The sequence below is a fragment of the Eulemur rufifrons genome, chromosome 7, assembly GCF_041146395.1.
Source record: "Eulemur rufifrons isolate Redbay chromosome 7, OSU_ERuf_1, whole genome shotgun sequence".
Taxonomy (NCBI): Eukaryota; Metazoa; Chordata; class Mammalia; order Primates; family Lemuridae; genus Eulemur; species Eulemur rufifrons.
Genome location: NC_090989.1, coordinates 278837843 through 278863132, shown reverse-complemented (window position 1 = coordinate 278863132; position 25290 = coordinate 278837843). Strand labels below are relative to the sequence as shown.

Genomic DNA, 25290 nt, shown 5'->3' with positions numbered 1-25290 from the left:
CTGGCTCGTTTTGCTGCATCTGCTTGGGCAAGTCACGTCCCCCTGACCCTCACCTTCTTCCGCATCTGCACACACGGGCCCTCGGGGGACTGACCCCGGGTGCTGTGCGGACCCGGGAGGTGCTGCCGCACCCAGCCCAGCACAGGCCGACCCAGAGCCAGGGCGAGAAGAACTGTTGTCGTATTACTAACAACGGCGGCAGGGTCACAGCCCAGGGCCAGCTATCTCGCTGGTTCTTGAATATCTGCGAGGACAAAACAGAAAGAGAAAAATTCCTTTAGGTTTATTCTGTTTCCCCCAGTCCACGTGCCTTCCTCCCCCTTGGACATTTAAACCCACTTTGGCCCCCGCAGCTGGAATCTGGAGGGAAACCCGAGAAGGCTGCACTCGGCCTTTGGACCTGCGGGTTCTGACCTGTGTCACTTGCACCCCACACGCTGTGTGTAGGAGGGAGGCGGGTGTGACTTACTGCCAGCTCAAAGAAAGGGGTCTACACAGGTGCCAGATTCCAAGGTTCTTTTAGCCGGGCTGTGGAGGACACAGCCAGAAAGAAGGCTGCTGCCACCCCACTGGCTTGCTGGTCACCCCAGGACAGGCCAGCCTTCCCTGGGCCCGGGCCGAGGGCGCAGTCCCCTGACACCCTCTGGCCCGGGGAACCATTGAGGACAGCTGCTCAGCAGACGCTGTCTCCGCAGGGACCACGTCAAAATCGGGCAGCGCCCCCATCCTCAAGTGCCCCACGCAGTTCCCGCTCATCCTCTGGCATCCTTATGCGCGTCACTACTACTTCTGCATGATGACGGAGGCCGAGCAGGACAAGTGGCAGGCGGTGCTGCAGGACTGCATCCGCCACTGCAACAATGGTGAGCCTGCGCCGCCGAGGGGCCGTGTCTGGGTTGTGGGCTGAAGGGGGACGCCTAGTGGCTGCGTGTGGTGTGGCAGCCCCGCTCTATGAGCTGTTCTAATGTCCCTCTCGGATTGGAAGAAGCCATTGTAATAACACCTTTAATCTTCCTTGATGAAAACAGTTCTGTGTTGCTCAGGAAAACATTAGGAAATTGGTCACAGGAGGTGTGGTTGTTGCGCCTTCGAACACTGGATTACAAAATCACAATCCCGATTCTGCCACTTCGTAACAATACGACCTTAGAAGACTGACTTACCTCTTGCAGCCTCTGTAAAATGGGGATAATCTCGTGTGTCTTAGGGGGTTTGTGAGGATTCAGAGTCCACTCCATGCTTGGTAGAGTGTTTTTTTGTTTGTTTGTTTGTTTTGAGACAGAGTCTTGCTCTGTCACCCCAGATAGAGTGCAGTGGTGTCACCATCGCTCACAGCAACCTCAAACTCCTGGGCTCAAGCCATCTTCCCACCCCAGCCTCCTGAGTAGCTGGGACTACAGGTGTGCGCCACTGTGCCTGGCTAATTTTTCTATTTATAGTAGAGACAGGGGTCTTGTTCTTGCTCAGGCTGGTCTTGAACTCCTGACCTCAAGCGATCCTCCCACCTTAGCCTCCCAAAGTGCTAGGATGACAGGCATGAACCACCACACCCAGCCCAGTTTTTTAAAAAATTGTTTTATTTCTTTGCCACCAGCATGCCAGGAGATCTGGGAACTTCACTTCCTCCCTCAGGACTTCATTGTTCTCATCTGTAAACTTGTGTGGTGGCTCTTCCAGCTTATTCATTTATCCAACAAGCATTTTTAGTGTCTACTCTGAGGCAGGCGCAGATCTGGACACTGGGGATGCCACAAGGAAGCAGGGTCCGTCGCTGCCCTCATGCGGCCAGCAGTCTGGGGTGCTGAGCAGATGAGGACGCAGGGTGCCGAGTCACAGCTCTGCTGGGTGCTGGGTGAGAACCACCCACCAGGGAAGCCTTGAGGGTGCACATGTGTTGGTGAGGGGTCAATCAGGGCAGGCTCCCTGGAGGAGGTGATGGTTCAGCTGAGAGCTGAAGGAGGAACAGGCGTGGAGAGGAGGGTGTTCCAGACAGAGGCAGTGGCCAGCGTGAAGGGAGGCCCCAAGCCCCTGGGTGGGAGAAGGCCCAGAGGATGAGCCGCCCAGGCCCTGAGGCGGGAGGAGGGGCCCTGGAATGGGGTGGAAGGTGCTCTGGGGTCAGGTCTGGAAGGACCTTACAGGGCTCTTCAGAGTTGAATCAAAAGGCATAGGATTAGGACTGCCTCTGCTGCTGAGGGTGTGGCATTGAGGATCTTTCTGCCCTTGCAGCAGGGACAACTCTGTCCTGGACCCTGAGCTCTTCCTGGTCATCTGGCCTTGGGGAGGACCCTGCTTCTCCCCCAGCCCCACCCTTGGGCACAGCTCCATACTGTGGTGGTGGCAGAGGGACAGAGTAGACACTGACGGCCTCCGGGCTACCACTGCGGGGACTTGGCTCACCCCACCCCTCCTGCTCAACTCTCCAGGGCCACCTCTGTCCCGTCTGTCTGGAATCTGCCAGGCGGGAGGAACCAGGTCTTGAGTCAGGCCAAGCCTTGCTACCTGGGCTGGGCCCTGTGGCCCACAAAGGGCCTCCTGTTCCCAGGTCCCTGGGGGCTGTTGGGCTGTGACTGGGCAGCGGCACCCAGGGCTCTGGCTGCTTGGTCCGGAGCACCCAGCGCCTAGCCCAGCACTGCCCCTCCAGGCTTCCAAGGCTCATGGCTGACCTGGCCTGGCGGGGTCAGGTGGGGGAAAGGGTGGCCACGGAGCAAGGTGGGGAAGAGCCACCACTGGTCCCCCGTGTGCAGGGGGGATGGCGATGAACTCGAGCCCCGGAGATGACTGGGAGGAGCAAAGAGGCCAGTTTGGGTAGAGCTCTTGGCACGTGCCTGGCACGTAGTGGGCGCTCAGCCGAAGGCTGTCGGCGAGCCCCTGGCGTCTGGGGTGCTGTGGCAGGAGGCTGGCCCAGGAGACTTTGGTCCAGGGAAGGAAGGTGTCCCGTGGCGGCACCCTCACCCCAGGGCTGGGGCGGAGGAGGCAGGTTTGAGACGGGGGCCTTTCCTCCGCCCTGAGGACTGTGAGAAAGTTCTCTGCTTCCTCCGTCTCCGAGGCTGGGCCTGGAATCTGTGGAGCCTGGAATTGCTCACTCCAGGGGCTGCCAGGAAGTGGGGGGCGGGTGGGGAAGGAGGCCAAGTTGGGTGGACGCCAGCTGTCCCCGGCCCCCTCGCATCCTGCATTCCTGGAGCAGCTGGAGGTGGCAAGAGGCAGCCGGCGCGGGTGTGGGCTTGGGGCAGAGGTCGGGGCCCCTTCCTGCCCGACCGTGGCCCCTCTGCCTGCTGCCCAGGGCTGAGGAATGCAGTTTCCTTTCTCAGGCTCCAGGTCTGGCTAGAGCCCCTGCGTTTGAGCGCGGGTCCTGCCATTCCCGCACTGCGTGTCCTTGTGACTTTGCCTCTCTGAGCCGCAACGTCTTCATCGGGACAAGTGGGGCTGGGCTCCCCCCTCCGTCACAGGGCGTCGAGGATTAAGTGGGCTGGTGTCTCAGTTTCCCAGGCTGCCATGACAAAGAGCCACAGGCCGGGGGCTCACGCAGAAGTTTATTTTCTTGGTCTGGAAGCTGAAGTCTGAGTCAGGGTGTCACAGGGTTGGCTTCTCCTGAGGCCGCCGCCCCCTCCCTGTGGCGTCCCTCTGTGTGGCACATTGTCTCTTAGGAAGAAATTGCTGCTGCTTTTAAGGACCCCAGGCGCACTGGACTCGGGACCACCCTAATCCCCTCAATTTAACTTATCGTGAGACCCCGTGTCCGAATGCAGTCGCGCTCGGAGGTGCGGCAGGTTAGAACTGCAAGCTACGAATGTGGGGGGAGCACATGGGGAAGACTCGGGGGGGTGACCCCCAAACTTGCCGAAGCCAGCAGCTGGGTGTGCGGGTCCGAGGCTGCACGGCTGCCTGTGCAGAGCCAGGCCCGGGCAACCAGCCGCCCTCCGCTGCCTCACAGCCCTGCCCCCCGGGAGGTGGCCCGGCCCGCACCCGATCGGTGAGCGCGGAATGTAAATTCTGCCCCCCTGAGGGACAGCCCGCGTGTAATGCGCTGCCTGGATTTTCCAGGCAAAACTCCGTCTCCAGGAGACCGTGTCCTCTTGAGGGCCCGGCAGGGGTGTCCTCCCCTGGCCAGGTGGGCAGGCCCCGCCCAGAGGCTCTACGCTTGTCACTGCTGCCTGACCTCGGGTCCCTGAAACGCAGGGGCCAGCCCCCCCCCCCCATGGCCCCATCCCAGTCCAGGAGCCGCCACAGCAGGGATGGCACTGGGCCTCCATGTGCCACCATGGAGCTCCCCGCTGGCTCCCGCAGGCCGTGGTTCCTGTGGTCGGCTGGGCGGGGAGGGAGGATTCCTCCCGTGCCCGAGAGGGACTTTTTCTCTGTGGGGGTGACTCAGCCTGTAGTCATCGCAGTGGGAGCTGGTTTCTGATGCACAGGCTGCCGGTTCCCCTTCCCTGGGCTCTGGGGACATAGCGGTCAGGGGCTGTGGCCAGGGAGCCTACCCGCTGCCCGGCTCGGTGGTGCTTAGCCACACGCTCCCCGAGTCAGACGCTGCAACTTCCTGCCACGCGGCTCCCCACACCAGGTCTGGAGGTCCCTGCCTCGACCACGGACCCACCTGGTTGTCATCTGGGCTACCGACAGCAGCAACAATAATGCAGACATACAAATAATGGTTTTTCTAGTTGTCATCAACAGTAAACCCTTCCATTTATTCTTTAATAAAGCTCTTACACCACCGATGCCAGGTGCTGACCTGGACACTCAGAGGGGAGTGACACAGACCCAGGCCTGGTGGGTGGCGAGCGGCTTGTCAACCCCCGAGGTGCCGCGCGGGGCAGTGCTGGGCCGGGCCCGGCCCCACCTTGGACGCCATGGTTCACTGTGGCCTGTGGAGCTTCCCAGTGGACGTGTGAGGACAGGCCAGTGGCATTGTTCCTTCTGTTCAGAAAAGGAAACTGAGGCCCTTTCGGGTTCAGTGATCTAGAACGAGGCCAGCCATCTGTGGCCCATGGGTCGAATGCAGCCATTGCCTCTGATCAACACAGTTGAGCAGAACAGAGCCACATGCATTTGCTTAGTGACAGTCTGTGGCTGTGCTCGTCCCGTGACGGTGGAGCCGAGAGGCCCAGCAGAGGTCGTCTGGCTGCAAAGCGGAGGCCATGTGCTGTCTGGCCTTTGCAGAGCCCCGGCCCAGCAGCAAGGGAGGGACCCAGGGGTTGAGCGAGGGTCTCTGGGTGCCTCCAGAGCCATCCTGGGCAGCCACTTACTGCCCTCGAGACCCTAGGCCAGTGGCCTGACCTCCAGTTGGTTTGTCTGTTCACCTGTGAAGTAGGTCAATGATGGCACCATGTCTGGGGTGGCTGGGAGGATTTAAGGGGACAAGGAGGTGGCCCTGTTGGTGGTGGAGTCATTATTGCTCTATCACTACAGCCACTGCTGTCACCACTACGAGGGCAGCAGGGGTCACAGCTGCCCCTCCGGCTGTGTGTGCGGGGATCTGGTCAGTCTGTCAGTTGGTCTTGGAAGAGGCCACTGGGCCACCTTGCTGACCCCCCCTCCCTGTCCCTGTCCTGCGCAGGGATCCCCGAGGACTCCAAGGTGGAGGGCCCTGCATTCACGGACGCCATCCGCATGTACCGCCAGTCCAAGGAGCTGTACGGCACCTGGGAGATGCTGTGCGGGAATGAGGTGCAGGTGAGGCCAGATGGACTGGTGGGGAGACCTTGGATGTCACCCAGGGCCCCACGGAATAGGGGGCTAGGTCCAGAGATGAGGCTCTGGGGCACTGCGTCTTTGGAGGGAGACAAGCTAAAGATTTGGACAAGTGGGGGCCGATGCAAGTGGAGATACTTGTTATTTTGTTTAATCACTTACAGAGCACCTGCCCTAGGCTAGGGGCCGGGGTGCAGCTGTGAACAGTATGGACACTGCACTGGCCCGTTGGGAGCTCTCTGTCTAGCAGGATAAATGGCCATTCAGCAAATAAACACACACTTCCACGTGCAGGCAGAGCAGGGAGGGAGTGCAGTATTCCAGGCAGGGGTGGCAGCGTGTGCAAAGGCCCTGAGGTGGGTCCCCGAGTCTGAGGGTCCCACAGGACACCCAAGCAGATGTGTCTGGGACCTGTGGGGATGACCCTCAGTAGAGAGGGCAGTGGAGGTGTGCAGCAAGGGCCAAGCCCGGGGTTGGGGGTTGAGGGGCCAGGTTTGCTGGAATGTGGAGAGAAAAGTGTCAGCCGGACAAGCTCCAACCCTCCCCTGGCTTGTGGCTCCCGACCCAGATCCTCAGCAACCTGGTGATGGAGGAGCTGGGCCCTGAGCTGAAGGCAGAGCTCGCCCCCCGGCTGAAGGGGAAACCGCAGGAGCGTCAGCGGCAGTGGATCCAGGTGGGCGTCTGGGACCATGCAGTGGGGGCGGGGGTCTACACCTGGCCTGGTACCCTCAGCCCTGGTGCTGACGCTGCCGCCGCCGCCCTGCCTGCAGATCTCAGACGCCGTGTACCGCATGGTGTATGAGCAGGCCAAGGCCAGCTTCGAGGAGGTGCTGTCCAAGCTGCAGCTGGCCCGGCCGGCCATGGAGGCCGTCATCCGCACTGACATGGACCAAATCATCACCTCCAAGGAGCACCTGGCCAGTAAGATCCGAGGTAGGCAGTCCACTCGCCACACCTGTGTCCTCACTGGGCCCGACAGTGCCCAGACCACGGGCTCTCCAGGGGTCACGGTTAACTTCCTTTTTATTTCATGATCCATGTAAATTTCACAGCAACGATTTGCTCATTGATTGTCTCAAAAAAAAAAAAAAAACAAAAAAACAAAACTGAGTCTGGTTCTGTTGCCCTGGCTAGAGTGCTGTGGCATCAGCCTAGCTCACAGCAACCTCAAACTCCTGGGCTCAAGCGATCCTCCTGCCTCAGTCTCCTGAGTAGCTGGGACTACAGGCATGAGCCACCATGCCCAGCTAATTTTTTCTATATATTTTTAGTTGTCCAGATCATTTCTTTCTATTTTTTTAGTAGAGAAGGGGTCTTGCTCTTGCTCAGGCTGGTCTCAAACTCCTGAGCTCAAACAATCCACCCTCCTTGGCCTCCCAGAGTGCTAGGATTACAGGCATGAGCCACCGCGCCCGGCCTCATTGACAGTTTTTAAAAATCAGAATCCAGTCTGTGCTGTTGTTACTCTAAACAGCTCCTGTGAGTTGTTTTGTGCATGTTATTTCTTAAAAAAAAAAAAAAAAAAAAGTTGATCTTGATCTTTAAGAGACAAGGTCTCACTCTGTCGCCCAGGCTGGAGTGCAGTGGTATGATCATAGCTCACTGCAGCCTCCAACTCCTGGGCGTGAATGATCCTCCAGCCTCAGCCTCCTGAGTGGTTAGATCCTGAGCAACCTGGTGATCAAGGAGCGTGCCACCATGCTCGGCTATTTTTCAAATTATTTTTTGTAGAAGTAAGGTCTCACTATGTTGCCCAGGTTGGTATTCAACTCTTGGCCTCAAGGGATCTTCCCACCTCGGCTACCCAAGGTGCTGGGATCACAGGCGTGAGCCACTGTGCCCTACCAAGATCAAAATTCTTGTCCAGGAGGCTTAAGCCTCCTGGTCATCTTTGATTCAGCACAGATTTTGCCACATGTCATAGTAGTGGACATCAGATTAACTGATGATTTATTTCCAGCAAGTGTAACTTTCCCAGGTCAGTTATGCTCCTTTCTGTTCCCAGGCAGATGGGCTTGTCCCCATAACACATCCGCTGAGTGCAATTTTAGCAGTTGTCACTTCCCTGCGGGTGATATTTACCAGCTATTCCTTAGGAGCCGGAGAGGACACTGAGAGCTGACATTTATTCTGTGGAACAAACAGTTTTCACTGTGTGGGGGCGGGGGTGGATGTCAAAATACCCCTGGGTAGAAAGGCATTGGTGAGAATGTTCTGGAGATGGTCCCTGCCCACCAGAAAGAGAGCCTTTTACATAACTACGCAGCTCTAGGCCACAGCATTCCGGAGGATTGGCCGGGTTTTTATAACACTGAGAAGTTCATAGAAAAGCACTTTAGTGGATTCAATTTTTTTGTTCAAGACTCCCAAAGCTGAGTTTTTCCTCTACCTCTAGCTAAGCAGAAAACTGCTATCGCTTTTGGACTAGCAGTTTTCTTAGTTTCTTACTGTCACGGTTTCAGAAATACCAGGGTCCAGTCTTAGAACACCCTGCTGTTTCTACCGCGGGCATTTATCGTCATCATCAGCTGTTCCTCCGGAGTCATTCAGCTTGCTAATGTTGCCACCGCGGTTTTCTTTAAGAATACTAGGACAGCATGCCTCCAGCGTCCGGGCTCTGGGGCGGCGGGGAGGTGCTCCGGGGATCCCCGCTGACGTGACTCCCCGGGCGCAGGCTTCATCCTGCCCAAGGCGGAGGTGTGCGTGCGGAACCACGTCCAGCCCTACATCTCGTCCATCCTGGAGGCGCTGATGGTGCCCACCAGCCAGGGCTTCACCGAGGTGCGGGACGTCTTCTTCAAGGAGGTCACCGACATGAACCTGAACGTCATCAACGAGGGCGGCATCGACAAGCTGGGTGAGGTGAGGCCGTGTCACCCCGGGGAGGGACGGGCAGGGCCTCCTGTGGCAGTCCCTGTGGCCAGAGGGGATCCCAGGGCAGAGGCCAAAGCTGTCGGAAGTTCTAGGGGGCGGGGGAGGGGGACAGCAGTTAGAGGGAAGAGGGAACATTAACCGCCCCCCCATCTGCCTTTATAAGGTGCTAAAACATTAAATAATTTAACTGAGAAGAGGCGGGGAGAGGGATGGGAAGGCAAGCTTCAGATGTGAGTGACGTGACCACCCAGTCACTCGCCCTCCACACGGAGACAGCCCCTTTCTCACCTGCCCTCGTTTCTCTGGCTCTCGGGGTCAATGTCCTCCCGCAGGCCCCGTTTTGGGGCAGTTGGTTGCCTGGAGCCCTCGTAGTTGTCAGGTGCGGATAGAATTTATCCTGTATCTAAGCGTCCTCTATGCTCCAAATCTGGGAGTCCGCGGACGATAATCATCATGAGATTAGAGATCACAAAAAGCCACTTACCAATTTTGAGGCTGAGGAAACGGAGGCTCCGAGAGGGTGAAGACTCGCCCAAGGTCACCCGGCACCCCAGAAAGGAAGAGAACCTTCTCCCAGCACGCAGACTGGCCTCTCCATAGAGCTGTGCTGTTGGACATGCTCCCCTGCCTCCCTCATCCTCTGTCCTGGGCCCTGCCAGGCTTCCCTTTGTGGGCACCACCCCTGGTGGCCGTCCCTGGTAGCCGGTGCCAGCCCCAGGGCCTGGACCGCGAAGGCCCAGGCAGAGTGTGGGTGCGCGGGGCTGCCTGGCCACTCGGGCGGCCCAGCTCAGGCCCCACACGGCCCCGCCTCCCTGCAGTACATGGAGAAGCTGTCCCAGCTGGCGTACCACCCCCTCAAGATGCAGAGCTGCTACGAGAAGATGGAGCCACTACGGCTGGACGGGCTGCAGCAGCGTTTCGACGTGTCCAGCACGTCCGTGTTCAAGCAGCGAGCCCAGATCCACATGCGGGAGGTGGGCCTGAGGCTGCTACCCCCCCCCCCCCCCCAGCCCTGCTCACTGCCTGCCGAGGGCCCATCGCCCGGGAGGCCCCTCTGCCCCAGCACCTGCCCCTGGTCACCTGCCACGCTGCAGCCACGCTCCCCTGCATGCTCTCTCCTGCTCTGCTCGCTTCTCAGGTCTCGGCTTAGAGGCCCTCCGGGAAGCTCTCCTTGCTCCCCCAAGCCCTTTCCTGGTCCCTCGAGGCAGGACTGCCCTGTGCCCAGCACTGTGCCAGACACATGGTGGACACTCAGTAAATGTGTGGGTGGGTGGGCAAGTGAGTGAGCACAGCCTGCTCCCCCCCCACTCCTCCCTGGCAGGCCTTGGGGGGCATTGGCTGGGGACCCCTCGGTGGCACACAGGAAGGGGCTTCACGTGCCCCGTGGTGTGCCCTGCAGCAAATGGACAATGCCGTGTACACCTTCGAGACCCTCCTGCACCAGGAGCTGGGGAAGGGGCCCACCAAGGAGGAGCTGTGCACGTCCATCCAGCGCATCCTGGAGCGCGTGCTGAAGGTGAGCGTCCCTGCCCCGCCCCTGCCCCGCCCCTGCCCTGGGCCTGGTCAAGCCCTGAGCCTAAGCCCTGGCCACCACTAGGATTGCTGTCCCTGCGAGGTGCCGCCACCGGTCCCCTCATGCAGAGGAGAACTCTGAGGTCAGCCCACTGGCCTCTGTCCACCTGCCAGGGCTGGTGGAGCCCACTGACCTCAAGACCCCGCCCCCCTTCCTTCCCTGCAGAAATACGACTACGACAGCAGCACCGTGCGGAAGAGGTTCTTCCGGGAGGCTCTGCTGCAGATCACCATCCCCTTCCTGCTCAAGAAGCTGGCCCCCACCTGCAAGTCGGTGCGCCCACCTGCTCCAGCCCCTCGGGCCGGGTGGGGGTGGGGCCCACCCACCCTCGCTCTGCCCCTGGCCCTGACCTCCCGTCTCTGCCGTCCCGCCTGGGCAGGAGCTGCCCCGGTTCCAGGAGCTGATCTTTGAGGACTTCGCCAGGTTCCTCCTGGTGGAGAACACGTACGAGGAGGTGGTGCTGCAGACCGTCATGAAGGACATCCTGCAGGGTGAGCGCCGGCAGGGTGTCCAGCCTTAACCCTAACCCCCTCCTGCTGCCTCCACCATTGGGATCACTACCGCCAGGAGCAGCTGGGCTGGTGCAAAGAAAGGCCTGAGACGTACACTCGGGGGCTGGGCCCACCCAGTTGGCTGTGTGGCCCCAGGAGGGTGGCCTTGCATCTCTGTGTCTTACTTTCTTCTCAGCTCCTTGGCTTTGCAGAGAGGGTCAGCTAAGAGACCAGATGACACAGCATCATAGCCTGGGCTGGGGTTAGCGTCACAGTCCTGCTACTTTCAGCAGTGAGGCCTGGAATGAGTTACGCACGTCCCAATCACAGACACCCACAGGGGGATGAGGCGGGCTCCCTCTGGGCACAGGCGCAGGGGCAGCCGTGGTGCCCGAACTGAATGTCCCACCCCTCCCCTGTGGCCCCACAGCCGTGAAGGAGGCCGCGGTGCAGAGGAAGCACAACCTGTACCGGGACAGCATGGTCATGCACAACAGCGATCCCAACCTGCACCTGCTGGCCGGGGGTGCGCCCATCGACTGGGGTGAAGAGTACGGTGACAGCAGTGATGGTGGTGGCGGCAGCCCCAGCCCCAGCCCCCCAGAAGCAGCCACACTCTCAGAAAAGCGACGGCGTGCCAAGCAGGTGGTCTCCGTGGTCCAGGATGAGGAGGCAGGGCTGTCCTTCGAGGCTGGCCCTGAGCCACCGTCCCCTGCATCCCCAGACAGTGTCACTGAGCTCCGTGGCCTGCTGGCCCAGGATCTGCGGGCTGAGAGCCCCCCGCCGGCCAGCCCCCTGCTTAACGGGGCCCCTGCCCAGGAGAGCCCCCAGCCCGTGGCAGCCCCCGAGGCTGCCTCACCGCCCCCCTCACCCCCGCACCTCCCACCTGGAAAGGCTGTGGACCTTGAGCCCCCGAAGCCCAGCGACCAGGAGACCGGGGAGCAGGTGTCCAGCCCTGGCGGCCGTCCCCCCATCCACATCACCACCGAGGACAGTGCAGGGGTGCAGACGGAGTTCTAGGCCAGCCAGTCCCCATGCTTCTGCTGGACACGGCACACAGAGCACTCCCCTAAGGCACAGGCAGGCTCGGCTCTAGGGAGGGGGCACCCCAATCTGTGCCTTGTGGCTGGAGGTGGGCAGGGGCTGGGCAGGGACAGGCCCACCAGAGTCACTTTATTGGGTTTGGTCAATACTTTGTTACTCCGTTTTCTCTTCTGTGGGCTGATCTTGGATGCAGGGTCTGGTTTCGGGGCTTTCCTCCTTGTGCTGGGGCTGGACACAGCTGAAGGCGGCTGGGAGCCCTGCCCTTCCTGCCATTTGTCTGTGGCCTCTGTCTCCCTCACGGGTCCTGCCATCCTTCTTGGACAGAGGGAGATAAAAGCATTGTGTGTAGGCTGGGTGCAGTGGCTCACACCTGTAATTCAAGCACTTTGGGAGGCCAAGGTGGGAAGATCACTTGAAGCCAGGAGTTCAAGGCCAGCCTGGGCAACCTAGCAAGATCCCCAACTCTACAAAAAAATAGAAAAATTAGCTGGATGGGGTGGTGTATGTCTGCAGTCCCAGCTACTTGGGAGGCTGAGGCAGGAGGATCACTGGAGCCCGGGAGTTTGAGGTTGCAGTGAGCTATGATGGTGCCATTGCACTCAAGCTTGAGTGAGACCCTGTCTCAAAAAAAAGCATCATGTGCTGTGAAGCCAGTAGATCCCTCCCGTCTCACCAAGGGGCTCGCTGGGACGAGCAAGAGGGGGTCTGAGGCCCTGTCTCTGGCCCTATTCCCCTCCCTGGCCTCATAGTGGCCTCTAGCCTCCTGTCCCCCTAGGTGGGGGAGGGGAGATGGAAGGAGGGGCTGGCCAGGCTGGGGGTGCTGGGGGAGGGAGGGGTGATGGGGGTTGCCTCTCAGAGATGGGGGGCGGGGCAGGGGGGCAGGGGACCTGGGATGAAATGGAAAGGCTCGGAAGGTGCTGGTGTGGGGAGGGGAAGTGTCCCGAGGGAAGCAGGGAGGTGACCTCTGGGAGGTGCTGGGGGTGAGTGGGCAAGGCTGACGTGGTGGGTGCGAGCCCCTGTGCACCCCATCTCTCCCTACTTACCTGGGACCCACAGGCCTCCAGGACCCCCTCTGTCCCCCACCCTCTTGTGCCCATACTCGTGCTTTGGGCTAGAGCAGGGGGCAGGGCTTTAGGGGGTGTGGTTCTGTCCTCAGGGCCACCTTGGCGGTACTCACTGACGCCCCCCACCCCCCCAGCAGAGGAGGCTCCTGAGGGGCGGAGGGAGGGGCTGCAGCCCCCGAGATGCTGCCAGTGGCCCCCTGAGGATTTGGGGTCGGGCTGTGGCTTGGCCTCTGCGTCACCAGGTCACTTCCCACTGAAAACTCCAGGCCCCTCTTCAGATGTCCTAGGAGTCGCTTTGGGCCTGGCCATCATCTCTTTCATATCTCCCCCTGTTCCTGGGGGCGGGGCTCAAGCCAAGGAGCCCCAGCTCGGCAGCCCCACGCCAGGGCCTCCCCTGCTGCTGTGTGGGGGGGTGGGCAGAAGCTGACTCCCTCAAGGTCCCTGGGGTGGGTCCCCTTCCTCACCCTGCAGCCTCTGTCCCCCAGACCTACTCTCCATGGTGTCATGGAGCAACGGCTGGTGCTCAGGGACCCACCAGCCCCCAGCCCTGGTCTCAGCCGCGTCACTAACGTCTCCTACCGACACTGTCGGATGCCCTAGTGCCTTCGGGGGTTTCCAATCATCCTTCCCAGATACTGTATTGGAAATATTATGCAAACCGTTTAAGCTTCTACTAATCAATAAATGCTTTATTTAAAGCCAGTTGCCACGTGCGGTGCGAGGGGTAGTGGGGGGTCGGGGGAGGTCTGGGCTGGGGACTGTGTCCAGGCCCCTTACCGCTGGGCTTTCTGGGCCCATCACCTACCTGAGTACCTGTAGGTCCACGGTCAGAGTTCTTATTATCCCGTTTTACAAAGGAGGACACTGAGGCTCAGCCAGAAGGGATCTGTCCATGGTGAACGGCCTTCTGGCAGCTTCCTCGGCCGGACCTGTGCAGAGTGCTCCTCCGGCAGCCTCAAGTCCAGATGGCGCCACCAGCTCTCTCAGGACTCCTGATCAGTCACTAGCATTTACAGGGCACTTTACGTGCGGGACCAGGGGCCTCAAGGTTCTAGGACGGGTGCTGTCATCGCCACCCTTTCATGTGTGCGCTGAGGCCCAGGACTGAGGTCGGGTGGCACAGGGACACCCCAGCAACCCCTGGTAGCTGGTGGGGGTGGGTTGCCCCAGCAATGAGTAAAAACATGTCCCTATTGGATGGGGTGGCAGCCAGGCACCTTGGGGGATGTGGGCTTCCCTGGTGCCAGCCGGTCTGTGGTGGCCAAGGGCTTGAGCCTGAGGCTCCCTCAGTCGACAGGGCTAGGGTGAGACAGGCCCTAGGGGCCAGAGGCCAGGTGCCACTGCGCCTTGCTGTTGCCCTTGGCAAGTTACTAACTGAGCCTCCAGCTCTTCCCTAGGAGGGAAGGTGACGGTCCTTGCTCCTTGGGTCCTAGTGAGGAATTGGGGGGGATCCTCAAACACTGCTCCCCACAGTAGCCCTACCTGCCACAGGCGTGGGTCTCCCCTCTTGGCCAAGCTGAGCCCAGGAGGGTGTTGAGGGGAAGGGGAGCCATCAGAGATCCCCAGGGCAAAACATGGAATGTAGCCAGGCCCCTTGAGATATTAATACCCGGTATTTTTCTAATGACTAAAATATAAATATTTATAAAATGCAATATTTTATGTAAAATGACAAATAATATAACATTTGACTTATACATACACATGTTAACCACTAGCTTCCTGCCCAGCACCTGCTGTTCTCATAGTAATTATTAACTGCTGATTTTCTGCTTGATAAGGAAACAGTATGAGGGTCACAAGAAAAATCTATGTTTTACAAAAAAAAAAAAAAAAAAGTGCTTTAAAAACTTGCAAGTTACTGCTGGCACCCAGACGTCTGGTCACTTCAGCTGTAACCCGAGACTACAGACAACACAGACAGCCCCTTGGGTCCTGAAACCCCTCCTTCCCTTGCTACCCAGCCACACCGGTCCTCACTCCCGGCCACAGGAAAGCTCCTACCTCATCCTTTTGGTAGACGGATCTGAGAGATTTTACTCTCCTGTCTTCTTGCTTTGGCCAAATCAAATAAACCTCTATCTCCAAACACCGGTATCACAGTGTTTGGTGTGGGTTGCCTGTGGGGTACATGAGCCGAAATGTGGGGTTCTTCTACACAGGAAGCAAGCTCTCACTCCGAGCATCCGCCCCGCCTGGGCAGTGCTGCGGGAAGCTGGTCCCAGCGAGGCAGAACCTTCTGCCAGCTCGCTCTTGCGGACGCTGCACCTCAGCGCCCCCTGCAGGCCACCAGCCTAAGCCAGGGACCCATTGTGTCCCGTGTGGAATGCATGGGGAAACCAAGGCCCAAAGTCTGGCCAAGGTCACTGAATGGAGGCAGAGCTTACACGCCCCGAGCAAGCCTGACACCAGCCCAAAGAAAAGGCTCAAAACCATCTGCCACAACGTGCAGTCAATACCTTTACAGCAAGAGTGTGTGCACGGCTCCTAGAATTGTGCAACAGACACCCTGCGAGGCTGCACGGACTCAAGAGTTAGGGTGCTTCTGGACCCCAAACCCAGTTGCAAGGCCCCAAGCACTTACCCCCCGCCTCTGGGATAACAATCATACATGGGGCACACAGCACCTGCCCAGGGAGAGGCAGGCGCTGCCGTCACTGGGCTCCAAGTGCCCTTCCCTGCTCTGGGCCCTGGTCCCTCTCCCTGTGGAGACGGGAGCTTGGGTAACTGACATTCATTCGGGAACAGCTCTGGCCCTGCTCTCTCCTTTGAGCTGCAGCACCCTCCTGGCCCCTTTCCCCAGAAGGGCCGCCCTCCACCCCAGCCCCTCCCCTGCCCTCCCGGGCTCCCACGAGGACCTGGTGATGACTCTGAAGGAGACGCCGAGATGGATTTATTGACTTGATGTTCCTGCTTTGGGTCAGCTGCGTGGGGCGGTGGGGGGGGGGCGCAGCTGTGGGGAGCGGGAAGGGCCCAGAGCACTGGGGAGCAGCTGAGAGGGGTCCCAGTGGGGCTGGCACCACTTGTGACAACAGGCCTGCCCTGCACACCTTCCCAGGACAGCCCCGATGGCCTGTGGCCACCCCTCATGCCCAGCCAAGGCCCTTCTGCTTGACCTCCACATGCAGACGAGGCGCCACCGTGCGTGTTCCACAGGCGAGGACCCCAAGCGCCCCCTGCCCACAGTCGGACAGGGGCAGGGAGGGACGGGGCAGACCATGAGCTCCGCGGTGGTGCCGCCGCCTCTGCATCCTCTTCTCTGGCCCACAGTACTCAGACCAGCAACGCCACGGGTCAGGGGCGCCCCCACCTGGCCGAGGCGTGCTTGGAGCTCAAGGGGGGTTTGCGGGCTGTGGGGCGAGGGCCCAGGGCAGGGCGGGGTGAGGGGGTGCCCGGGGCCTGCGGGGGCCGAGGCGGGGCCGGCGGCGCTCAGCTGCTGTGGTAGATGCGGAGGCACTGGACGATGGCCTGGCGGCACAGCGGGCAGGTGCGCAGCGGCTGGCAGCACTGCTGGCAGCAGCAGACGTGGCCGCAGTTGAGGAAGATCATCTGGGCCTGAGGAGGGGAGGGGAGCGTGAGGGCCCGGCCCTCGGGAAGGGTGCGAGTCCCAGCCCCAGGGCCCTTCGTTGCTCTTCACCTTAAAAATTGAGAGTGCGTCCCTTGAGCCGTTCAAATACCACAGAAATACAGAACATGTAAACCACGGAAAGGGGAAACCCAGTCCTGTTAGCAGTTTGGGTCTATTTCTCTACAGTTTATAAAGAATATATAAATAAATGCCCGTACTCCCCCAACCCTTTCCTCCTTAAATAAAACTGGGGCTAATATTCCGATGTTTACTTCTTGCTGTCTTTGCCTTGCCCCTCTCGGACACGTCCCCGTCCTCTCTGTGTACCAGCTGTGCAGTGGCCTCCGTGTGGGAGGACTGGTCCCTACTCTTGGACATTTAGGTTGTTTACAATTTGTTGTCGCTTATATGCACTTTCCTAACCCCTGAGCTCCCTAATCTAAACACGATTCGAGCCTCAGAGATCAACAGCCATGGACGTGTGTCTATGATTTGCTTGAGCATTTCCTCTTTCTGGGAATTTATTCTAAGGAAACAATAAAGGATGTGCTCCCAACTGTCCAGAGCTATCTGTCGTATCAAGAAACTATAGGCTCACGCCTGTAATCCTAGCACTCTGGGAGACCGAGGCGGGAGGATCGCTCGAGCTCAGGAGTTCAAGAGCAGCCTGAGCAAGAGCGAGACCCCCGGTCTCTACTAAAAATAGAAAATAAATGATCTGGACAGCTAAAAATATATATAGAAAAAAATTAGCCGGGCATGGTGGCGCATGCCTGTAGTCCCAGCTACTCGGGAGGCTGAGGCAGAAGGATTGCTTGAGCCCAGGAGTTTGAGGTTGCTGTGAGCTGGGCTGATGCCACGGCACTCACTCTAGCCCGGGCAACAGAGTAAGATTCTGTCTCAAAAAAAAAAAAAAAAAAAAAAAAAAAGAAAGAAAGAAAGAAAAAACTAGGAGCCACCCACAGGGCCTAAGAGCAGGGCTTGGTTGAATTTGTAACCACTAGTCCCTCCATATCACGGCATCCCCTGGGTCTAATTAAAGACCATGGAATAATCAAACTGCTAACATGGTTGCTTTTTTCTTTTCTTTCCTTTTTTTTTTTTTCCAGAGATAGGGTCTAGCTCTGTTGTCGGGGCTGGTGTACACTGGCATCATCACAGCTCACTGTAAGCTCAAACTCCCGGGCTCAAGAGATCCTCCTGTCTCAGCCTTCTGAGTAGCTGGGACTACAGGTGCAGCCACCACACCTGGCTAATTTTTTTTTTTTTTTTTTTTTTTTTTTAGAGATGGGGTCTCACTATGTTGCTCAGGCTGGTCTTTTTTTTTTTTTAATTTTTTTTTAATTTTTATTGTTGCCTCTAAACATTATGCTGTATCAGGCTGGTCTTGAACTCCTGGCTTCAAGTGATCCTCCGACATCAACCCTCCAAAGTGCTGGGATTACAGGCATGAGCCACTGCGCCTGGCCACATGGTTGTTTTTCTAAGTAGGATCGATTGCTCATGGAGGCAAAGGAAGACTTTTATTTTATACACTGCTATGTTTAATTTTTCCAGTGTGTTAATTCTGCAATAATTTTTTTAAAAATGATCCTTTTGCAGGGAAAATCATGTTGTTGATTTTCTGTAACTTAGGAAAATTTTTCCTGATGTATTTATTAAATAGTGGGGGAAAAATCCTTCTTGAAGAAAAAGAAAAAAAGTCCCAAGAATGATGTTAGCATTGCTCATATTGGGATCATGGGTTTATGGGTCATTTTTATTTCCTGTATTTTTTGCTTTTCTGTATTTTCCAAAATTTCTAAATGAACACAATGTACTTTTATAACTAGAGAAAAACGGTTAGAAACCATCCCTGGAGAGACTGCGGAGGCCAGTGCAGGCAGGGCAGGCGGGTGGCAGGGTGGGCTTGCGCGTTGGGCGGCCACCCCAGACTTACCTCCCGTTCCAGGCACACGACACATTCCGAGGTCTGCACCTCCAGCTCTGCGGGGGGAGCTGACGGCCTCACTGACTCAGCAGGCTCCAGGGGAGCCATGGGGGGCTCTAGGGTCCCGAAGACCTCACCCTTGGGTGGTTTCAGCTCTGTGGGGACCAGAAGTATAGGCTGAGCCAGGGTCATCCTGATGACTCCACCCCCTAGGGGCTCCCTGACCCTACCTGCCCCCAAGTTAGCGAGCTAGAGGGTGGGGGGCTCTGAGCACAGAGCCAGGGGAAGGGCTCTCCTCCCCACACACCCTCTTGCCCCACGCACCCTTCTTGTCCCCATGCACCCTCTTCTCTGGGCCTCATTCCCCCTCTGTAGGGTGGGAGTGAAGCCTCTCTCTGCCCTGGCATCTGGCAACGCTGGCAAGGACGGCTGCAGCGCTGTGTACTGGGCCTCTGATCCCTGAGAAGCCCCCAAGGCCACTTCCCTCCTTCCTGCCACCCCTGCCCCTGGCCCCGCCCCCTCCGAGTCACCATCATGCCTGTCACTCTGCCCTAGAGCCCCCATCCCTGCCTGCATCCCAACCAGCCCGAAGCAGAATCAGCCCTTAACAAAATATGAAGTCTCCTTTTTGTTATCATGAAGTGTGAGCCACTAACTTCCCTGACTTTCTCTCTGTCCCAGGTCCCCATTCCGATCTCGGTTCAGTTTTTCGTTTATTCTACGGTTTGAATTATATGTATTATTTTTTGTAATAGGAAAAAACTAAAGATTTTTTAAAAAGTTTCACGTGGATGGGGACCACGCAGGCGATCTGCTAGCAAGTGAAGACCCTGCAGTCAGCTCCAGGCTGATCCGAGACGGGAAGCAGCAGCCGGCCCTGACGCTTAAGGGACTCGGAGGCACCGGGCCCTGCTCAGCGTGAAGGGGCACCCGCAACTCCTGCTCACAGGAGGCTTGTCTACAGGGGGTGACCCCAGCTCCTGATGCCAAACTCTTCCTGACCTCCAGTCTGAAAGCTGGAGGGGTCAGTGCTGAGGAAGCCTCCAGAAGGGACCTGTTTTGCACCTTACTCGATACTGGAAACCTACAAGTTTAATGACTTTTCTTTAGGCTGAGTCATTGTCCCTAGAGTAAAACTGGCTGCAAGACAGGAGCCTGCAGACGTCACGGTGCTGCAGTCAGCCCGGCTCCCTGGAACCCGCAGCTGCCCCTGCCTGGCAGCGTGAGCTCCCGCCTCACCCCCGAGCTCTGGCCCAGCAACTACCCCTTCGCCACTGCCCCTGTCCTTGCCGTGGCTCTGGCCAAGCTGTGGGCTCGCCCAGCCCGCCCCTCCTTCGTCCTTGTTCTGGGCCGCTCATGTCTTCTCCAGGGAGGCAGTAAAGCCCAGTGGTTCCACCGTTTGCCAGCACCGTGACCTTACAGGAGACATGCTAACCTCTCTCTGCCTCAGTTTCCTCATCTCACAAATGAGATAACAACAGTGCCCCCTTCATGGGATTGAAACAAAGTTTCCATGACACGGTACATGTAAAGTGGGTGGCACATGCCCGGCTCCTACATGGTGCTCAGAACACACAAGACCCCTGACACCACACCTGCCCCTTCTGAGGGCCTCCAAGACCTGTGTTTGCCCCTTCACAACCTGCCACCCACATCTCTCCATGTTCCAACCCCAGGCCTGCCCCGGGCACAGCACTGGGCTCGCCCGCAGCCCCGTGGATGGGCTGGTTTCTCCCTCTAGTCCAGGGTCGCTGGGTGTGCGGATCCCAGTGCCTGGTGGGTGGGTTTAGGGAAGGTTATGGGACAGGGAGCCAAGCGGGCCCCTCTACTGCTATGTGGAAACTTCCCATTTTCCCCATTTTTGTGGTCTGTTTTTTCCATTTGCAAAATGGGCTCACTGACCCCTAAGCCTGGTCCTTAGGAGGGAACCTTACCGACTGGCAGGGGCTAGAACCAGCCTGTCCTGAAATGTAAGCACGCGACCGCCCCCACCACGGCCCACACATATGGGTGGGGCCCCTGTCGAGCAGAGGCCCTGGAGTTGTGCTGGTACCTGGCTGCATCCTGGCCGCTTCTAGCAGTTCCTGGACTCTCCGCAGGATCTCGTGCTGCAGGCCAGCTTCTGAGACACCCACCTGTGGCAGTCCGAGGAAGAGCAGATTGTGGGCTGGGCTGGGGGAGGCTGACACGTGGCACGAAGCCATGACGCACAGGCCCACAGGACCACCTGGCTCCTGGCACCTTCAGCGGAAGGGTGGAGGCCTCCCCAGCGTCAGCACGAGACAGTGCAGCACCATGGCCATGACGGTGACCCCTCCAGCCTGGCCCAACAGTCAGTGTGGTGGGGGGGAAACTGAGGCCAAAAAGGAAATCAACACCAGTAACAGCTTGTTTAGTGAGTGCTCCCGGGTGCCAGGCACCACACCGATAGCGTCACCTGCAGACGCTGTCACCTCCTGTCACCTCCCCACCAGGCAAGGAGGAGGGAAGCAGCAGTGCCCGAGTCCCACAGTCCCTTGGCCCCCACAGCCCAACCCCAGAACCCTGCAGTGCCACCGAGCCCTTCTGCGCCTCACTGCATGCATCTGTCCAGGGGGAGACAGGACAGCGGAGTGGCAGAGAGCATGGACTCTCGGGCCACACTGCCTGGAGTCAAGTCCTCGCTCTGCTGTGTGGCCTCAGGTGAGTTATTACCTTGCTGGGTGTCAGTTTCCTCATCTGAAAAATGGCGATCATGATGACACCCACCTCCCTGGGCTACTGGGGGACCCCATAGGTTAGTCCGTGAAAAGTGCTTAGAAGGTGCCAACGAAGGCATTGCCACATCACTAGTACTCTGGTTTTAAGAGTAAACACATTAATGCGATGTAAATAGCCCAGCTCATGCCCACAAAGTACCCAGGGCTCAGGCAGTGCTGCATGTGGCCGTGACACTGTGGGCAGGGTGGGGGCTGGACCCGACGATCCCCAGGGCCTGTCTTGCCCCTGCAACCTGCAGATCTGATCTGATCTGAGCAGGAGGGGCCGTGTGGGGTGAGCAGGGCCCACACCCCCAGGCTTTCCTAGCGAGACAGGATGCAGACACACACGGCGGTGGGGGCACACGGGTGGGTGTTCTGGCCATCCAGAAGCAAGGGGGCCCTGGAGAACGTGCTGATGACAGACCTCATCAAGAACTGCAGGAAGAGTAAGTCACCCACACCCAGGCAGGGCCCACCCCGCAACAGGACTGCCGCTTCCCACCTTGGCCAGGTCCCCAGGGCTCATCTGGCTCAGCACATCCAGTGAGATGCGGTGGTGGGCAAAGATGGGCAGGTAGTGCTCGGCCGACAGCTCCTCCAGGAGGGCCACCAGCTCACGCTCCAGGCCTTCTTCCTGCAAGACAGACCCATAGGAAACACCATGTGCCCACAAACAGGTGAAGGAAGAACCGCTGTTTACAACAGGAAACAAAGGGTTTGAATATATATAACAATGCATAGAATGTACTCTCGGGATTTTTCCTACAAAAATACACATGTAAACACACTGAGATATATGTGCACAGAGAGTCCAGTACTATTCTATTTGCAAACTAGAAAATAGTAAGCAGCTTACAGCCTGGGCAACATAGTGAGATCCCATTTCTATGAAAAAAAATTTAAAATTAGCCAGGCATGGTGACACGCCTGTAGTCCCAGCTACTCAGGAGGCTGAGGCAGGAGGATCGCTTGAGCCCAGAAGTTTGAGGGAACAGTGAGCTATGATGACACCACTGCTTCTGGCCTGGGCGACAGAGCGAGACTGTCTCAAAAACAAACAAAAAAAAGTAAGTATCCACCAAGAGGGGGCTTTTAAATAAACTAGGTTCATCCACACGCTGAACACTACGCAGTTGTCTGGAAATAACGCGGAAGCGCTGTATGTACCTGGAGAACCGTCTACCACTATGGCTAAAAGAAAAAAGCAAGTTGCTAAAATGGTATGTATAGAATGACTCAATTTTTATTAAAAGTTTTAGAAGTGCATGTGAATCTGGAGGGGGACCACATCCATCCTGTCCTCGCAGACGGCGGCCCCTGCCCACCTGTGCATGGGCTTTGCCCCACCGCGGGCACCCCGGTCTCTGCCCTGCACAGCAGCGACCAGCATCTTGTCTTCCCCTCACCAGAGTGAACACTGCCTCGCTCTCATTTCTGTCACCGTTAGGGCCTGGCACACTCAAGTCACCAGAAAGACGAACTGAATTAAGCTGGAGAGACGGAGTGGCAGGGCACCGCAGGCACCTCCGGAAGGAACCCCGCGGGCTCTGAGGCCAGGGCAGGCACCAGCGGTCCTTACTTGCAGCTTCAAGGACAAGGGCTTCTGGTTCAACAGCCGCTGATACTGAATCAGCCAGTAATTTTCCTGCTTGGTTTCACTTTTGGCTTCTAACTCCGTCTGCCAAGAACAAAGCAAGCAACGTTAGTGACAAATCGGTAAATAATTCTGTGGAACAAGGACACGTGAAAAAAATAAAGAGGAAAAAAAAAAGAGAGAAAAAAAGACAAAAAGAAAAAAAAAAAAAAGAAAAGAAAACAAATCAGTAAATAAAACCCAGAAGGACAAGGGCACTTGTGAACTGTGCTCCCCTGAGCAGGCGGACGGCACCAGGCATGTTACAAAGCTCTCCCGCTCGCGTGGCGGCCCCTGCTCACACTGCTGAAATGAGAAAGGCAGGACATGTCACCATCCCCCCTTACCACCGAGAACGATCTCAGAGAGGGCAGCTGACCTGCTCGACGTCACACACCTGGTCAAGGACGGCATCTGAACCTGAGCTTCTGCCACCTGGCACCACACTCTGCCACTACCTCTAGGAGGGACACCTCTGTCTGCTATGTGACCGCAAGCATTTTGCCGCTGCCTCCTCCCACGAAGCTCGGCTACCTTCCGGGTGTCAGGCAGGGGGATAGAGGATGCTAAGGACACCTTCTAGGGTGGGCTTTGCTATCTGACAAAGCGGAAGAATTATAAACATGCTGTTGAAAACAGTCCCTTCATCCCACCATTCAGTAACTATTCACTGGGTGGTGTTCTGGGCCTTTCTAGGTGCCGAGGGGTGAAGCAGCGAACTGACGATGCTAATGACAAGTAACAGCGGCAGCTAACGTTTTCAGAGCACCACGCGCCGGCCTGTGCTGTATACTTAATTCCTACAGCTCCGTGGAGTAGATTCTACCTTACAGGTGAGGACATTGAGGTTCAGAGTGGTTAGTAACCCAGGGTCGGGGCCAGGATTCAGACCCAGGTCTGTCATGCTCTGAACAACTGCAGCCGCACGAAGAGGGCTGGGGGTCCCTCCCGGACCTTGCTGAGCAGGCTGCCCTCTTCTGTCCTCGGCCCTCCTGACTGCGGACACACCTCCCCTCGCAGGGCGGGGGCCCCGACAGGCCGTGTCTGCTGAGGCGGTGCTTCCTCCCTGACGTGGCGAGTCCCCCGAGGCCTAGGGAGGGCAGGAGCTCGAGGCCACAGCATGTGGCTGCTGCCACACGACGCCAGGGCACCGTCTGCACATTCGTACAACACGTACAAGCTGGCAGTAGGGCATCCTGAGGAACAGGCAACTTCTGATTGGCACAAACACGCCACCTGGGCCCGTGTGGGCTCCAGAAGGAGCTGGTCTCGCTCTTCTCCTAAACCTGCAGAGGGCCCCACCTTGACTGGAGCTCAGAGGACGTTTGGCGGATTTACGACGACGTGGGAATGTCTTGGTCTTTTCAGCCCCAGCTGGTGGGCCTGGCCTCTGTCCTCATTGCTCAGGTGCCCCCTGGGTCTGGCGGAGATGCTCCTAAGTGGTGCCCTGTCACCCTGATAACGTGCAGAGCCAAACCCATCCGGGTGCAGGGGGCAGCTGCTCCTGCCAAAGCTTACCAAGCAGGCTGGCCAGACATGGCAAGCCCTGGAATAAGTACTCATGGCTGTTCTCACTGGGCTACAAAGACACTCGAGTCATCCACACACTCAGCAACAGGGGCCTGACTAATGGACGGCCCATCCGAACTCGGCCACGTAAAGGAATGTAGGGGAATTTTTTTTTGTTTTTTTTAAGCCTCTTTCCAGGAGAAGGGAGGAATGTTTTAATGACTTGAAAAGAACAGATGACAACAGGCCGGCTGCAAAGGGGTACACGCCATTTTATGTTTTAAAGGCATGTACATGAATAGCTATAAGTATGCCTCACAATGTTTAGAAAATTTGCATCAAAACGTTAGCAGTAGATAATTCTCAGAAGTGAAATTCTTTTCCTTTGTACTTTCCATTTTTTTCTTTGAAGAACAACTCCTACTTGAATAACAAAAGTGTTTCTAAAAATGGCAAGTGTTTAGGAAAAGCAAACCCACGTGTGATGATGCTAAACACAGAAGCCAAACACGTACCAGGATTTCCCGGAGCTCTTCCTCTCGCTGCTGCTTCTCTTTGAGCAGCTGCTGGAGCAGGGAGCTGAGAGCCCAGCGCTGCTCTGAGATCATCTCCTGCAACACAAGACCACACCGGGCGCCACCGTGAGCTCACGGCACCCCAGGAGTCCCTGTGGTGGGTGCAGCATGGAGAAGGGCTTCGGCCTAGGATCTCCCGCTCACTCAGTCCTCAGCTCAATTTGAGGCTCTGCCCAATGCCTCTAGGCCCTCTGTTCCCCCTCTCCAAGTCTGCATCTCCCCTCCCTTGTAGGGTTGAGGGCAGGCATGGGATCCCAGTGACTGATGACAATGGAATGGTAAAAAACATCAAACAAAAGAAATGACAAGCCACAGGTCTCGCCTTTGGTCTCACAGACTACAGAGCACATGGGCAGAAGCCAGTGGCAGGGAGGGTTGGTGTGGGACCCCACACGATGAGGAAGGCTCTACATAAATGCAGGCACATGCAAACCGGAGCCTGCATGTGTCCCTGTTTCCCGCCTGCACTTACTCCACGGAGGCCCTGACAGCGCCAACGGGCAGAGACAAGGGCACTCGCCAAACATGGTGGCTGCAGCTTCTCCGTGAGCAGACCCAGGCCTCTCATCTCTGAAGGCCATTTCGAAGCTCACAAATGAT

The 25290-nt window shown here is 57.6% G+C and overlaps 2 protein-coding genes across 4 annotated transcripts in view; one reads left to right on the top strand and one right to left on the bottom strand.

Annotated features, from left to right (window-relative positions):
• The window catches only part of NIBAN2 (niban apoptosis regulator 2), a 53494-nt gene extending 40264 nt beyond the window's left edge, over positions 1-13230 (top strand). The window contains exons 5-14 of the mRNA XM_069474690.1: positions 696-863; positions 5555-5670; positions 6257-6361; positions 6459-6621; positions 8363-8550; positions 9381-9536; positions 9962-10078; positions 10301-10408; positions 10515-10626; positions 11057-13230. Coding sequence (XP_069330791.1) covers positions 696-863; positions 5555-5670; positions 6257-6361; positions 6459-6621; positions 8363-8550; positions 9381-9536; positions 9962-10078; positions 10301-10408; positions 10515-10626; positions 11057-11646 — 1823 coding nt within the window. The 3' untranslated portion in view covers positions 11647-13230. The remainder of the gene's footprint in view (positions 1-695; positions 864-5554; positions 5671-6256; positions 6362-6458; positions 6622-8362; positions 8551-9380; positions 9537-9961; positions 10079-10300; positions 10409-10514; positions 10627-11056) is intronic.
• A 2870-nt stretch (positions 13231-16100) lies between these two features.
• Positions 16101-25290, bottom strand: part of LRSAM1 (leucine rich repeat and sterile alpha motif containing 1) — a 43298-nt gene continuing 34108 nt past the window's right edge. For all 3 annotated transcript variants that reach the window (XM_069476807.1, XM_069476808.1, XM_069476809.1), the window contains 6 exons: positions 24631-24726; positions 22553-22651; positions 21476-21607; positions 20286-20367; positions 18242-18387; positions 16101-16289 (listed from right to left, as the gene is read on the bottom strand). In XM_069476807.1, the coding sequence (XP_069332908.1) occupies positions 16164-16289; positions 18242-18387; positions 20286-20367; positions 21476-21607; positions 22553-22651; positions 24631-24726 (681 nt within the window). In that variant the 3' untranslated portion in view covers positions 16101-16163. The remainder of the gene's footprint in view (positions 16290-18241; positions 18388-20285; positions 20368-21475; positions 21608-22552; positions 22652-24630; positions 24727-25290) is intronic.